The sequence below is a fragment of the Eumetopias jubatus genome, unplaced genomic scaffold, assembly GCF_037043125.1.
Source record: "Eumetopias jubatus isolate StellerSeaLion01/CBP00866 unplaced genomic scaffold, mEumJub1_p1.0 scaffold_1, whole genome shotgun sequence".
In the NCBI taxonomy this organism is placed as follows: Eukaryota; Metazoa; Chordata; class Mammalia; order Carnivora; family Otariidae; genus Eumetopias; species Eumetopias jubatus.
The window spans coordinates 143632429-143649652 of NW_028274807.1; the positions used below are offsets into that span (position 1 = coordinate 143632429).

Sequence of the window (17224 nt, forward strand, 5' to 3'; positions counted from 1 at the left end):
GGCATGACCTTGAGAAGTATACCCTAGTCTCTCTCTCCCCATTGCAGCCTCCATTCTGCTAGAGAGGAACAAGGCCGACTGCTGGCTGGCCTGGGAGGTCAAGGTTTCTCTTCTTCCCTCACTTTTTAGTAGCAGACAATGATCATTACTTTATGCTGATCCCCAAAAGGACTTGAATTATAAACCTACAATTTCTTTAAATTCAAGGAATTTATATCTAACTGCTAAGCAAGCCACAAATTTATTACTTTTATTACTTTTCTCCAAAAGTCCCTTCTCTTTGGTTCCTATTCAGCCTGAGGAGGCTACTGTGGATACATGGACAGTGCAGGGAGCTCTATCATGATGTTCCAAGGCTCCATGGACAGTGAAATTATAATCAAAACCTCAAGTGTGCAAACACACCTCCAGTGGTGAGTGCATATACTCTGCATTTGATGGTACAAGTCGGGGATGGAGTGGTTACCCTGGAGGGCACAAAAAAACAGGAAAAAGAAGGCCACCCAATAAACAGTACAGGAAAATAACCACAGGGCCATGGCCAACACCCAAAAGCAAACAAGATTTGCAAAAAGCCAAAAGCCTAACACAGGGCTTAAGACCATTGAGGAAACACAACCGTCTTTAATTCTTTTCTGTTTTTAATCGCTGAATTGATTTGTTATAATAAGTGGGGAAGGTGATTGCCAAAATATGAATTAAAATCATGCAGATATTATGACCTCAGAGCAGGGAAAGGAATGAGCAACCAGGTAGAGTCTGGATGAATGGGGTAAAAATCTGTATTTGGAGCTATCGTGTGTTTGAAGCTGTGGAGTTTTTCTGTGGCATTCACACTGATGTGAGCTGAATGCTTGTGTCCCCTCAAAATTCATGTGCTTAATCCCTAACGCCCAATGTGGTAGGATTAGGCTGGGATGAGGTGACGAGGGTAAGGCTCTCATGGGATTACGGCCCTTACCGGACAGAAGACAGAGACCGCTCCCTCTGTCCCCTAGCACGAGCCCAGGAGAGGCCATGTGAGCACACGGTGGTCCCCAAACCAGGAAACAGGCTCTCACTAGATAACCAAATCTACCACCACCTTGAACTTGGACTTCCCAGCCTCCAGAACAGTGAGGAATAAATGTCAGTTGTTTAAACCAGCTGGTCTATGATATTTTGTTACAGCAGCCCAAGTAAACTAAGATGTATATTTAGTTCTTGGTTTTCAGGCTCCATCTTCTGCTGCCATGTTAGCCAGGGCATATATATTTACCTCTTTTTGCATATATATCTCCACTGGAGATTAAAAAATAAATAATAATACTAGTTCTGTTTTCCCAACTGCGTGAGGTTTCGATTTCTTTTCACTCCCAATCTGCCGGCGACACCTATGTCCCTGATCTCTCCCAGGCATAATCTTTATTCTAGGCTTCCATAGAATTCCTTCTCCCTTTCCAGAGCAATTATTCCAGAAGAGACCTCAGGTACATTTTAAACCAATGAATGAAGAAGGCAAAAGTAAAAGCACTGAGCTGAAAGCAGGGGCCCTATTGAATCAGCTTTCTCAGGCACGGGAGCAACAATTCAAAAGAAGGGACTTTGCATTTTGGATATGCTGGCTTCCTCCAACTGAAATGCCAAAGCCTGGAACCCAGAAAGGGAAACTCGACTCCATAATAATCCCAAAGGACCAAGTGTTTTCCCCAGATGTCTCCATTCCCAAACATTCTTCGCTTGCTCTAGAAAACCTTTCACGAAGAAGGGCCTTGGGTGGCTGAGTTAAGAATCTCAGATTTGATGATTTCTTCCAGACACCTCCCCACACTCTGCGCCCACTTTGCACTTGGCACTGAACTAACCAGAGCAAAGGTCAGCCAGGGCAGGTGGAAAACATGGGGGGGGGTGGCGGCCAGGTTTTCTTCCACTGCCCACCTCTTCGTCCACAAGTTACCCTTTGGCAATAATAAAGGAAACCATGCTCGTAAAAGAAAATGACAGATACAGAAAAGCCCAACTGGAAATAAGAGAGAACATTTAGAGTTTGCCCGCCTCGTGTGTTTCACAGGAAGCCTTGGATTATCAGAGAAGGTATGGAAGCTAAACTCTTCCTGCCAGGGACGGGGGGAGGAAGCAGTGGTGGGGTAGACAGAGGCACCCACTGGAATGGCACAAGAAGAGGAAAGGAAAAAAGTGATCTCTTTCAGATGAGACTGTACTTCAGCTGTGCTATCCATTCTACCCACATTACGATAGCTAGGTAATTCTCCGCCTCCTAAGAAAACTAGCTAACATTTTTGTGTATCTATAATGTGCCAGATGCTACTTTCCATGCATTAGCTCATTCAGTCTCTGCCACAACCCACTTAGCCATGACTACTAAGCTCATGTGGCTCCTGGGTGGTTATGATGGCCCTAAATGGTTCCCTTCTCCCTGTGTCCATGCCCTTTGCCAGGGGACTCTGCGTCAAGTCCACCTACAAGATGGAGTCTGTTTTCCCACTTCTTGGATCTGGGCTCACTGAGGAAATGAGGTGGAAATGACCATGTACCAGCTCTGAGCCTAGACTCAAGAGGCCTGGTGGGGGTCCATGTTGTTTTTCCCCTGGACCCCCGCCATGACTTACACACCTGGACTAGCCTGCTGGAGGATGAGAGATGCATAGAGCGGAGAGACCTCACTGGAGTCATCTTGGTCAGGCCCGCTCCTACCTTAGCCATTGGGCAGCCAACACCCAGATACATAAGGGAGCCCCGCCAAGAGCAGCAGAATAGTCCCAGCTATCGCAAGACTTGTTAAGCAATGATATCTAGCTCTAGTTCTACACCACTGGGCTTTGGGCTAATTTGTTAGAGACAACAGCTAGCTGATACTTATTTTAACAAATTAGGAAACTGAGGCACAGAGGAGTTAATCAACTTTCCCAAGGTCACTCAGATAGTTAGCAGTGGTGACAAGAACTGAACGCAGGCAGCCTAGCTCAAAGCCGATGTACTTACGCACAATCAGACCTCCCTACTTTGGTGAGGAGTAAAAAGACATAGCGGATTGTGGCAACATGCAATGTGGGGAGTGGGGGCTGGGTGTGTGATGTTCACCATTTCAGAGTATCTCCCTTTCCTCTTGAAAAGCCTTTGTGTTAGACATTTGAAGCAATCAGTTTTACAAGGAAATGTGAGGCTTCTGACAGAGCTGAGCGATCATCTAAGTTCTAATAAATAAGGCACTCAAAGAAGAGATTTACAGGAAGAGATAGCAGTTTCAAATTGAATGTTCTCATTTCTCAGAGAAAAATGTTATAGACCATAAATTTTAAATAAAGGTGATGTACAAAATTGAGTGGCCAGGGGTTACGAGGGTGAGACAATGGTTTGGGTTTAAATCAAACCCATCAGAATTTCCTTTGGAATGAAATATGACATTACACTTAGGCATATTAGTCACACACGGATAGGATAAAAGCATATCAGAAGTCCCAAACAAACAAACCCCCTTAAATAATGCTTTCTCAGAAAATCTGTATTTGATATAAAAAATAATTTTTTACCTCTGCAGATGTGAAAAGGATTAATCTTGGCAACCCAGACAGCCCCTTTTCCTTAATATCAGGACAATATTTGTATCTAGCTAAATTCATTGCATACATATTGGACACTGAACCACCTGCAAAAAACAAAATTGAAATGGCATATTTATAGCATGAAATTATAGCTCCCTAAGTGCCAACCACAGGGGAAGACATGAAGGGCTATGGCCGTTCTAGTCTAACGACGGATCCCCCCAAGAGTCATCCGAGCAGCATGCCCCACCCATGACTCTCACCCACTTCCTAACCCCCAATTACAGCAATTTCCAATCTCAGCAAAGACTGAAGTTTGGGTTTCTTCTCTCATTCCAGAGTTTTTCCAAACTAAAATTTTCAATCTATGGACAAGGGCCAGTACCCAAGTCTTCATAGTTAATGATATTCTGTCTGTCACCTGACCAATAAGATGACAATACAGGCTCATCTCTGGTCCCAAGAAAGGACTGTAGAACGAACAACATGTGATTCAGAAACCTTCTCAAGTAGAATGGATTGAAAAACTTATAGCCCTTCCAAATTCCCAGCAGCAGAAAATTTCATTTGTAAGATATAAATCCTAAATTGTAGACATCTCCTTGGTTTAACGTTTACGTCAGTTGTTTAGCATTTATGCAAAACGTTGCCACTCTGGAGAAAGGAACGAGCTAGACTCTCAACAAGTAGCATTATTCCTATCCAACTTTTTGGAATGTGTAAATCTTCAAGGAGCTGTTCTTCATATAACACATGAATAAATGTTTCGGTGTTTGCAATGGAAGGGAGATGGCAATAACCAGTAGCACTTACCTGGGTTAAATATTCCATCCCCTTCTTTCCAGCCAACAAATTCAATCATTTTCTTCAGAACCGCTTCTTCCACTAACAGAAACACTGGGGACACCTCATACGTATAACTAGATAGATATAAAAAACACTTCACTTCTATGACTAGAGTCAAACCATCCCTTTGGTGTCCCAAGAAATGCACATAGAGTTTTATTCAACCAAGTGGCTATGGAAGTGCAGGTAGAGTCTTTGGAAATTTATCCAATTGGAAATAGAGAAATGTGCAGTCGGTGATAGTGCTAGTCATGGTTTGATAGATGACAATAGTTGGGGGCCTTGGGGATACACAAGCGACTTCAGCAGTCGTAATTTTCAGGAACCCTTCAGGTCCACTGGGAGCAATAAAGTCAGTGCATCTAGATTCTTTGTATTAGCCATGAGCCGTGGCCATTTCACTCTTTGGATGCTGCTTTGGATGCTGGTTAAAGAAAAACCATTGTCAGGTGCCTGGGTGGCTCAACCAGTTGGGCAACTGCCTTCAGCTTGGGTCATGATCTCGGGGTCCTGGGATTGAGGCCCACATTGGGCTCCCTGCTCAGCAGCGGGTCTGCTTCTCCCTCGCCCTCTGCCCCTCCCCCCAGTTTGTGCTTGCTCTCTCTCTCTCTTTCTCTCAAAGAAAGAAAGAAAGAAAGAAAGAAAGAAAGAAAGAAAGAAAGAAAGAAAGAAAGAAAGAAAGAAAGAAAAGAAAAGAAAAACCATTGTCATGGTAACCAGATTTTATTAGGTTCCTATCATAAGTATCCTAACAGTCAGCTCTGGCTATTCTACAGGGAAACTACTCATCCCGAACTAGGGTTTTCTCCACTACATTCCTGTGCTGGCCCAAATGGGAAGTGCTCTGCGGGGCCAAATCTCTTATCATGAGATTTTATTGCAAAGCACTGCCCAAATCCCCTGTCCTTGAAGGTTTTGTTGCTCCAGGCTGGACCGTTGTTGTGGGAGAACACGAAGTTAGCCCCTTTGGGAACGAACTGCCTCAGCGGCAGGGAGCCACCTTTCCCAAGGTCACAACCAGGTCTAAAGGCCTGGCCATATGGGCCCAACTCCAGACCACTCTCAAGGGCCACTATAGCTCCAGAGAACTCCAGGGAGTCAGCCGAGGTTGCCATTGAGGCCCCATGATGGCTTGACTTCTGGCTCTGCCCACTCTTGCTGCCTTACCCTCCCATCACTCATGTGTATCCCAAGGGCGTTCCTTAATAAACACTTTGCTCACTAAACTCCATCTATAGCAGTTTCCCAGGGAAACCCACCTGGGAGGGTTACCATGCCTTGTTTCATAATATTTGAGTCTCTTCTTTCTCTAGGTAACTTGAGGGTGACAAAATTACCTATAATCTCCTCTAACAATTAAGCCATTACATTAAAGTGTATCTGAATAAACTTGTACTCCAAATATGTAAGCCAGGCAGACACACCTAGATTTGCAGTCACAGAATTGAATGTGAATATTTTAACACCCAGAAGGGAAAACTTTGAAAATGAGGCAAAACAAAAACACAAAATGAAATGAAACAACAACAACAACAACAACAACAACAACAAAAACAGATCACCTATTAGGTGTCACCTCCCTACCTCCCTACGTGCCAAGCGCTCTACAGACATCATGTCATTTTGCAAACAATCCAGGTTCTACTTTCAACCACACTAGGAAGCCAGTTCACACATATCAAAAGTGTGGGAAAAAGTCTATGTGTTTATGTGCACCTCCAAATATAAGTGAAATAATTGTTCACTTTAAAAAAAATTAATATGAAACCTGCCTTCGAAAGCTGGCTCAACTGTGAACCTGGGGGCAAGCATGGAGTTGGAAGAGAGCACGATATGGGATGCTCTCATGGCTTGCTCACATTTTGAGTGGAATTGTTCAGCTTAGCAACAACTTAATACTTTGCAAACTGCTCCATGTTTCAGCTAAAAGGACCCAGACGAGAAGTTAGAAAACCCGGGACATAGAAGGAAAGGTTCAGAGAGTTGGGTAATTTTACTGTCTCTTCTGGCCCATCCACCACTTAACTGTTCTACTCACTATAAACTGGTATCATCTCGCATTACCCCACCAAGCCTTCTCTAACTGAAGTCACCAATGACATCTGTGTTGCCAATTCAAGGGACAATTTTTAGCCTCTGTCTTAGTTAAACACTCAATAGTATTGTGATTCTAGACACACTCTCCTCCATGGCTTCCATGCCTTCCTGGTTGATTTTTTCCTTCTCCTCTGTCTCTCCACTGTAGGTTGGTCTTCTTCTTCCTAAGCATGACATTATTAGATGTCCTCAAGGCCCAGGCCTATGCTTCTGTCCTCACTCTATATTCTGTCTTGCAGACACTGCTTCTCCATCTCCTGGTTTGTTTTTGTTCAAAGTGTCTTCACCCTGTTCATCAAAATCATGTGTTTGGTTTTGAAAATATATCAGTGCTTGGGACACAGCCATAGAAATTCAGATTTAATTGGTCTGGGTTGGGACCCAGGCCTCAATATATTTTTTGGAAATGTCCCAGGTTGATTCTGATGAACAGGAAGAGTTGAGCTTCACTGACTTAAGGAATCTCATCCACACATACCTTTTCAATTACCATCATTCCCCAGTAATTCCTAAATTGGATAACTTTCATAGAGATATAGGAATTCCAAGCCCGTATATCTCTCAGCTTGGTTGATACATACTCTTGAATAGCTCAGAGTCACTGCAAACTCATATTCTTGCAACTGAAAATTAAATTATTGCTCTTGCCTTTTTCATCACATCCCTGAAAACTGGTGCCTCTTCCGATGCCTCTTATATCAATGAATGACATGACCATCAACCCAGCTAAAAAAGCCAGAAACCCAAGGATCATTGTATAAACCTCCTTCTTGTCCTCATTCCCAAGGTCCAATATATTATCCAGACCTTTCTGTTTTATCCTCTAAACAATTTTTCTCTCTCTCTTTTCTTGCCACTTCTGTCTAAGTTCAGGCTACTGCCATCTCTCACCTAAGATAATGCCCCTGATCGGTCCCCTCCAATTCACTCTCCATATTTCAAGTGATCTTTTCAATAAGCAAATGGCATCTAATGATTTAGAAACCTTTAAAGGCTTTCCTTTGTACTTAGAATAACTCATAAACATGGCCCACTGGGTCTTGCATTTCTGGTTCCTATCCATTTCTCCAATCATATCCTCCATTATGCTCCCCATAGCTTCCTGAGCTACACCTTCACTGACCTTTCAGTTCATAAGGTACACCATTCTGCCTCCTGCCACAGGGCGTTTGTGCATGCTGTTCCCTCTGTTTGAAACTCATCTCTCCTCTTTTCATCTAGTAAACCTTTACTCATTCTTTAGCTCTTAGTTGTCATTTCCTCAGAGAAGACTTTCCTGAGCTCCCAACTAGGAAAAATTGTCCCACTTATATTTATAGCATCATCTACCTCTTCATAAGCAAATTAAAATTTTACATTAATTTCTGTGGATAATTTTGATGGCTTTGCATGGAGTATCTCCATCTCACTAGACTCTTTGCTTCATGAAGGCCAAGTCAAAATTTGCTTCTATTCAAAGTATCTCTCTGGCACTTAGCAGAGACATGGCTTTTCATGCAGGAATGGATGACAAGTTGCTTAATCAATTTTCTCATCTGTTAAGTGGAGATAACCATGCCTGCATTAACCATCCCACAGTACCACTATCAAATCAAATAGCTCTTTAAAATACTGTTAAGTGTCATTCCATTATTTATGATGACACTGTACAAATGAAACTATGAAATAGAAATTCAAGAAATAAAATTTCGTCTACTTAAAAAACATCTCTAATGCATGCTCTATGTAAGAGTCCAGTAAAATGGTACTTACACACTTGGGTTTAATGCTTCTGTCATAAATCGGGCCACCAGGGAATAATAATCAAGTCCAGCATACAACTGGTTGAAAAATCTTGGATGGTCTGTAAATTTAAGCAGAGCATTCATCTATACAGCAATAAAAACGAAAAAGACTCTCCATACAGCAGTAACATAAATCAATCTTTCAGACAGTGAACGCAGCCAGATACAAAAGAGTATACACTGCATGAATCTACTTATATGACATTCAATATGAGGCAAAGCTGACCTATGGAGACTGAAGTTAGAATTCTGAGTACCTTTGGGAAGGTGATATTGACTAGGAAGGGGCTTGAGGAAGGCTCTGGAGTGGCGGGTTACGCAGTTATGGGCGAATTCACTGAGGACTTGAGATCCGTCCACTCTACTGACCGTAAGTTACGCCCAGTTTTAAAAAGAATTCAAAATCTAATCATGTGCAAGGGGAACAAATTTTGAAGACCCACCTCATAACCCTGTCTTCTAAACAATAATGTTTCTAAGCAACACTTGGGCACTCTCTTAAAAACTCTGGTTTATTTACTCCCTTTTCTCTACACCCCAGCTCCAAACCAGAACCCTTGAGAACTGGATTACTCCAACTATCTGTGCAGGTATCAAAGCCTGTTACCTTTATCTTCAGAAGATAATCCCTATCTTCCCTATCTTTAAAACGCATTTCACTCACCAACAGAGTTCACTTCGGGCTACCAGCAGTGAGTGGCCTTTTCATTTTTCAGATTGGACCATTTTTCATAGTGCAACTGACATTATGTAGATGGGAGTAAGATGTGACTCATCATGTGGCTTACATAAACTTTCTAATTCAACTTACTTCAAAGGCAGTAGCCTTTAAGACTCAACTTCAGTTCCAACTTTCTATTTTTTTTCCCCTCTATAAAAGGTCTCATAAAGGTTCTTGGCTTTCCACAGTGTGAATATTCACACCAAACACTAGGCTAACTGACTTGACATTCTCAATCATAGGAAGCCCAGCATGACAAAGAACAAGAAGGCAGGAGGTCTGTTTCTAAATTTGAGTATTTCGGAACCTTTTTAGTTAGTGACTTCTCAGTACCACTCACAGCATTTGGTTTTAGGGTTTTTTTCTCTTTAAACTAGGGGTTCAATAGAAAACAAAAGCCCAAGAAAAATTTCTTAAATAAAATATGGAAAACTTCCTCTAATCTGGCAAAGGAAACCAAATGTTGCTGCAAGTAATTTTAATAAGATTTTTTTTTTTTTTTAGTTTCGTGTTAATTTATGATTGATTTCCATGGTAACATTATGGAAAATATCCAGTAAACTGAAAAATCTTCTGCATTAAATGTCATTCTACACGTCTGACATGCACTATAATAATAAGATATGTATCTCTGCTTTTGAAATGCTAACTGGGTTTTTGATACATACACCAGACTTTCCCAAGGGAATATAAACCAATTATTTTTAGCCAGGATTTTATTATGTTCTTTCCACTAAATTTAGTTCAGTGTCAGAATTCACAAAGCATAATGCCTGCATGGTCTTAATCACTAGATTACCTTTACAGCACACTGCGAAATACATATTTTGGAAAGTTCCTTCCTTACTTTGGAACTTGTTCACTGGGTGTATGGGATATTAGCAGCTGGACTAGTGTGTCAGCACAAGACCAATACCATGCTACTGCACTGACAAAAGATCGCAGTGGTTAAGCATTATGGCGAAACTATCACAGCAGAAACTTACCATGTACTCATTTCCTTTTACACTTTCCTAAAGGTTTTTATTTTTGATCCTGCTAGGTTTGATAAAATAATTTGACAATTAGCAACTGCCAAGATTCCATCAGTATCTTCCCATCTATTCCTGTTTATAGTAAAAACATCCTCCTGAACATTTTTTCTTTTTTCTTTCTTTCTTTTTCTTTTTTTTCTTTTTTTTTTGCACATTCTGGGCCATTAAGACTTGAAATCCCTTAACGAATTCTCTAGTCAAACTATGCTTTGCCAGTTTGGACCAACGTAAGAAATGATAAGTAGCAGTCATCATATATGGTCCTGATTATAAATGGAGGATGGGGATTGCCAAGGAGTAGATCATATTTCTGAACGATCACTAACACCAACAGTTTTTCTATCCATGTATCTTTGCCTTGACAAAAAAAAAAAAAAAGTCTGTATTATGGATTAAGTGGCCCATTGTAAAAATATCAGAACCACTATTTTTTGATCCAGCTTTCTTATCCCGGAAACATTGTCATACTCAGCTTTACTATGAGTAAGTATGTGCTGAAGAAAATATAAGAACTTGTTAGGGATACAGATCAAGGAGGCAAATGAAAGGTCTTACTAGTTTTGACGCTGTAGCGTATGACATCTTGGCAGAGCTCCAACAGCCTGTGGTGTGGCTCTCCCATGTCCCTCATCTCCAAATCAAGAAGTTGTTTCAGCTGTTCAGGGGGCCGCCACTCACAAACCTGGACATTCAGCAATGGCAGTTAATTGAGCTCCCACGGGAGCCAGGTAGTGAGAGGATGTTAGCATCATGGACCCTACCCTCACGAAGATTCCAGACAAGTGGGAGAGACTGAGATTTAAATGTACAACCCTAGTCCAGGGGGAAAAATCTGGGATGGTGACCCAGATGTCATTGGAACAAATGAGGGGCCCCATCTTTGGTTTGGAAGGTCAAAGATTTCCTGTAGGAACTGATTTCTAACCAAGCAAAGATTAGGGGACGGGGGAAGGCAAGCGGGAACAGAGGTCGTAAAGGCTGAAAAGGCACATCTGAAGAACGAAGGTAATTTGGTGTGGCTAGAACATGCGGCTGGAAGAAGGAGAGGCAAGAAGGGAGGCTGGAATGCCAAAATAATTTCCTCGCTAGTCTCTCTGCTTGTACCCTTACCCTTGACCTGTACAGGCTATCAACCTGGCAGCCAGAAACTGGAATGATCCTCTTAAATCTAAGCTACCGCCGTTCCTCTGCTAAAATATCTCAGTGGCTCACTTCTTTCTAAGTAAAGCCAATGTCCTCATAATGACTTCAAATGAACCTGTATAATCTGCTTTCCTTCATGGAGTTTCCTCTCCAGTCTAGCACTGTCTTCTTCCTGGCTGACCCTGCCCCACCACCCTGACCCCCTTGCTGTTCCTTAAACACACCAGGCACACTCCCCGCCTTAGGGTCTTCACACTGGCTGTCCCTTCTGCCTGGATACTCCTGCCCCAAATATCCTCCTGCCTAACCTCCTCAGTTCTTTCAAAGCTTTGCTCAAAAAATCACTTTCTCAAAGATAGCAACCCTGATTCCCCTGTTTAAAGTCACAAGCTCCACATTACCGCAGCCCTATCAGCCCCTTAACTCTTCCTGCTCTTCCTTTTTCCATCCCATTTCTCATCTTTCAACATACCATGTAATTCATTTACTCTGTCCCACATAGTCTCCATAAGAGCAGAGATGTCCATCTGTTTGCTCACTGCTCTCAAGTAACGAATACAGTTCCTACCACACAAGAGATGCTCCACAACGATGTGGTGAATGAAAAGATGAATGAGCGAATGAATGCATGAATGAATGAATGAATGAATGAATGAATGAATGAAATGAGACTCAGATCATGACAGATTTCTGTGGCATGTTACAGAGTTCGAACTTGGTTCTAGGGCAGCCGTTGAAGTGTTTTGGACAGGGGAATGATATGAACATGCTTGTGTTTTGGCCAATAGCTTTAGTTGCTATATGGAGATTCCAAGTAAAATCGGAAATAAGAGGTGACTGTAATAAACCAGGCAAGAGAAGGTGGTATTCTGGATGAGGTAAATATTATTGGAATGAAGTATTTCCAGAGATATTTAAAATGCAGAAACAACAAAACTCAGAAATTAATTACACGGCAAGGATAAAGGTGAGGAATGAGCCAAGGACAACCCTGCCGTCTGTAGCTTACACACATGGGTTGATGGTGGTGATGAGGAAAAGAATTCGGTTTGGGGTGGGGTGGGGATGATTAGCTTTGGGCATATGTAGTCTGAGGCCCCTCAGGACATCTAAAAGGGGTGCAGCAGGTGGTCTGAAGCTCTTGTGAAAGACCAAGAACAGAGTTCCAGACATCCACCATGATAATACACCATGGGGGACACATTCAGAATCTACCACTAAGAGGAAAGGCACAGGATCTCCCCTGGACACCACCACCGCTTAGGATATGGGCAAGGGGAGAGGAGCTCACTTGTGAAGTGGAGGACAAGCCAGAGAAGCAGGGACAATCTGAGAAGAGTTCAGTGTTACTAAAACAAAGAAAACAGAATGTTTTAAGGAGAAGACGGTCATCACTATTAAATCCTGTTGAGAAGCCCAATTTGATAAAGACTGAGAAGTGCTCATGGGATTTATCAACAAGGAGGTGTTCTTGGCAAGAGCCGTTTGACTTAGAGAGGTGGGAGTGAAGGCCAGATTGCCATGGAGTGAGGGTGTGGGAGGTGAGGAAAGAGAGGGAGGGAAGGAGCATAGACAATCTTTAAAAAGTTCGGCTGTGGAGGGGAGGAGAGAGACAGGGGAGTAGCCAGGAAGTCAGGAGACTAGGAGGTGGGAGGTTGGGGAAAGCAGGAAGAAGCACTGAGTCGTACAAGAGGTATGACATTAAACTCTGATGTGAGAACCATAATAGGCAGAGGTAAATCAAAAGTGACTAAGACAATCCAAAGGAAGGACTGCTGATAGAAGAATATCTCAGAGATACTGCAGGTTTGGTTCAATAAAGGGAATATTGAAATAAAGTGGGTCAAACAAAGATTTTTGTTTCCCAGTGCATATAAAAGTTATGTTTACCCTGGACCATCAAGTCTATTCGATGTGCAATAACATTATGTCTAAAAAATTTACATACCTGAATTAAAAAAAAATACTTGTTGGAAGAGGTCATTAAGAAGAGGTGACCATCAGATGACCTACAAGCTGGACCTGGGCCCTTGGGGGTTCCTCACCCCCTCCCCAGTCCCTGGAATGCGGGTTCTGCTTGTGTCTCCTGCTCTCAGAGGCTGCTCCAAGGACACGGCCTTGAGATAATGTTGCTTAAGGGAATGTTGTGGCTGGTCTGACCTATCCAGACCACTAAACCTCTCTCCAGATCGGCAATAAGGTTGTTTTACTCCCTATCATTCTTGTGTTTGCTGGAGTAGCACTTTTAATTTCCTTCAAGAACTTTTCCTTTTGTAGTCACAATGCTGCTAACTGTTTGGGGCAAAAGGCCTAGCTTTTGGCCCATGTCAGCTTTCCAAGTGCCTTCCTCACTAAGCTGCTTCATTCCTAGCTTTTGAATTAAATTGAGAGATGTGCACCTCTACCTTTCAGATGAACACTTAGAGGCCATTGCAGGGTTATTCATTGGCCTTATTTCAATCTTGTTGTGTCTCAGAATAGGGAGACCCAAGAAGAGGGAGAGAGACGGGGGAACTGCCAGTGAGTAGAACAGTCAGAACACACACAATGTTATCAGTAAGTTCACTGTCTTATATGGGTGCAGTTTGTGGTCCCTCAAAACAATTACAAGAGTAACATCAGAGATCCCTGGTTATAACAAAATATAAAAAAATAGTTATATTTTATGATATGATGTTATAGTATATATAATATGTTTTATAATATGTTATAATATGCAACAAGTCCAATAATAATGAAAACATTTAAAATATTGTGAGAATTATCAAAAGTTGACACAGAGACACAAAGTGAGCAAATGCTGTTGGAAAAACGGCACCGATAGACTTGCTGGATGCAGAGATGCTACAAACCTCCAAATTGTAAAAATCATACTATTTGCAAAGTGCAAGAAAATGAAATGCAGTGAAATGAGGTATCCCTATCTACACAACAACATGATTAAATCTCAAATGCATTTTGCGGAGGGGAAATTGCAAGACTCAGAGGGCTTCTTGTGATAAGATTCCACCTGTCTGACATTCTGGAGAAGGCGAAAAATACAGGCACAGAAGACAGATCAGCGGCTGTCAGGAGCTAGGGTAAGGGGCAGGGCTGACTATAGAGGGGCACAGGGAAATTTGGGTGTGATGGAACTGCTCTATATCTTGATTGTGGTGTAGTTACATGACTTAGCAAACTCATGTGACTCCACACCAAAAAAGGAGCAAATTTTACTAGATGTAAAGTATAACTCAATTTTTTTAAATAGTGGCTGAGAAAGAATATCTACAAGAGAAAGTGCTAGAAGTAATCATCTCACAAAGTACGGGGATGTATCTGAAGGTCACCTTTTAATGGTGCCTGCTGGATCTCTGACAAAGCTAGACGAAGTTGGTAGCACAAAAACTCCACCTCCTCCCCCCAAATGCAACATAGTTTTTTTTTTTTTTTAAAGATTTTATTTATTTATTTGACAGAGAGAGAGACAGTGAGAGAGGGAACACAAGCAGGGGGAGTGGGAGAGGGAGAAGCAGGTTTCCCGCGGAGCAGGGAGCCTGATGCGAGGCTCGATCCCAGGACCCCGGGATCATGACCTGAGCCGAAGGCAGACGCTTAACGACTGAGCCACCCAGGCGCCCCAACAACATAGTTTTCAACCCAACTTCAGGTGGATAGCCTGCGGGGCTACTATACTGCAATCAACACGGGGTTCCTTCACTGATGACTTAGGATCTTAAGCCTCTCCTTCTTGTCTTACCTTCCATTAGTCACTTCTATGAGCCCTTCCTTCTAGGCAGAAAGTTTCCTTTTGCAAGGAAAAGGAAACTTAACCTTCCTGCTTCCCTCAACACACACGGGTCAACTTCTCCCTGCCCGACAAAATCTTACTTGACCTTCACATCCCACCTCAAAGCTCAGAGCACCCTCTCCTCTATGAAATCCAGGAAGTCTGCCCCCATCACACCCATTTATCACATCCTTACTGGGACCCCCTGTTCTCTTTTTCAATGAAAACTTATCCTTCCAATTAGACTGTAATTTCTGTTCAAAGCTGAGCCTTTATCTTATTTGCCTTTATACCCCCAGGGCCAAATATAATGGCTTACCCGTAGCTAACACTCAGTTAATATTTAATGACCGAATAAAGGCCAATTAGAAAAGAAAAAAAGCTTACCAGAAAGGCAGTGTGCTCCAAAGTAAAGCAGGTCCAAAATATTTCACAAGTACAGATAAGACCAGAAAATATGCAATTATAAATATATATCAAGAAATACCATCAGTGATTTTTGCCTTGAATATAGCTATTCTAAATTTACAGGATATTTTGATCTATATCCCTATTAGTTTTCTCAAATGCACGTGATCAAAAATTCAGAATAAATACCACTTCACATTCAAAATCTTTTTTTAAATGACATTTATTTTTGACTAACAGAATTGGAATAAATATCCCTCCTCTATTTGCTGATAATTCAGTTTCAATATGAAAGATAATCAATGTGATAAAGGATAATTTAGCGATTGTAAGAGACATACAAGAGAAGTTAAAGGCCCAGACTGAAGCCAGACTGCCTGGATTTTAGTGCCAGCTCTGATACTTACTGACATGTGATCTTGGGCAAAGTACTTGACCTCCCTGTGCCTTACTTCTTTCCTCGTCCCTAAAACAGAGTTAACATATAGCCCCTATTTCTCAGTGTTTTTGTAAGACTTAAATACACAAATTCATATGGAGTAGTCCTGAGAACATCATCTGACACACAGGAAGTACTCTTAAGAGTAGAAGTCATTTGGGGCGCCTGGGTAGCTCAGTCAGTTAAGCGGCTGCTTTCGGTTCAGATCATGATCTCAGGGTCCTGGGATCGAGCCCCACATCGGGCTCCCTGCTGAGCGGGGAGCGTGCTTCTCCCTCTGCCTCTGCGTGCCACTCCCCCTTCTTGTGCTCTCTCTCTCTTTCAAATAAATAAATAAAATCTTTTTTAAAAAAGTAGAAGTCATTAGTAATAATCGCATTATCAGTTTGAATCTGAACTCGAGCCTGAATTTGAGACCTAGAACCAGTAACTGGTGCCAGTTAGAAGTCAGACTTAACAATCCAAGTTTTCCAGTCTAAGCTCAGACCAGCTCCTGGGAAGGATCCTCAGATAAATTTAAAATTTTTTCATACTCTTTCCCACATTACGCTTATTTTTTACTAGAAACAAAAAGAAGGTGCCCAAGAAAATGGAGAGCAGAGTATGTTTCAGAGTGTATACATCAAGATCATCCGGTTACTTATAATCTATATGGTTATAGAGCAGAAGGCTTCATCCCTGTGCTTCACGCCCTCAAGGCCTGGGGTCTCAGCCAGTCTCCCAACAAATGATGGCTGGCAAAGTTAACAGCGAGCACCCCCAGGAAAGCTGATACTGGGTGGGATCCCACTTTGGTAGCTGGGATCCCCTTGATACAAATGTATAGAGGCCATCATAGCATGAGCTTCCCACTTCCCTTACATCTAACCATCAGATTTGGAAAGAACCTATCTTTCCCATTCCAGGGATTTCTAATAGATATCTTTTAGCTTTACCTTCTCGTTGACATCTGTAGACTTCAAAACCACCTCTTCCATTATTAGCTTACAGGCCTCTTCAACAAACTTTTCTCCTGCTCTTGCATCTGTCGTGGGGCCATTCAGTACAACGCCATCCACAAGAACAGCACTCTTCTTACTTGGAATCATCTCCTGTGGATGCATATCTCCTGAAAGCACACAAAAAAATCGTGTTTGAGACATAATCTAATTAGATCACAAAAAAGCACAAGGGGAAACATGGACCACTATCCCAGCTTCAAATGGCATATCTTCTTTTAATACATTTGGGGCATTGAAGCGGACAGTTATTTATGGTTTCCAATGGCATCACAGGGTTAAGGAAAGATACCCTGCAGCATCTTCTTTGGCATCAACGATTGTGGAGAAAATGTAAATGTGAAATGTAAATTCAACCCATTTTACTCATTCTTGCAAACACCTTTCAATCCCATGCACAGAAAGATCATTTTAGACACAAGCCCGTGTCTATTTTGTGCACA

General features: G+C 42.0%; 1 protein-coding gene across 1 annotated transcript in view; it reads right to left on the reverse strand.

Annotated features, from left to right (window-relative positions):
- The window catches only part of GADL1 (GAD like acidic amino acid decarboxylase 1), a 138456-nt gene extending 121585 nt beyond the window's left edge, over window positions 1-16871 (reverse strand). The window contains exons 1-5 of the mRNA XM_028107179.2: window positions 16719-16871; window positions 10580-10706; window positions 8238-8328; window positions 4356-4462; window positions 3531-3646 (exon numbers count right to left, since the gene is read on the reverse strand). Coding sequence (XP_027962980.1) covers window positions 3531-3646; window positions 4356-4462; window positions 8238-8328; window positions 10580-10706; window positions 16719-16871 — 594 coding nt within the window. The remainder of the gene's footprint in view (window positions 1-3530; window positions 3647-4355; window positions 4463-8237; window positions 8329-10579; window positions 10707-16718) is intronic.
- Between the last annotated feature and the right edge of the window lie 353 nt (window positions 16872-17224).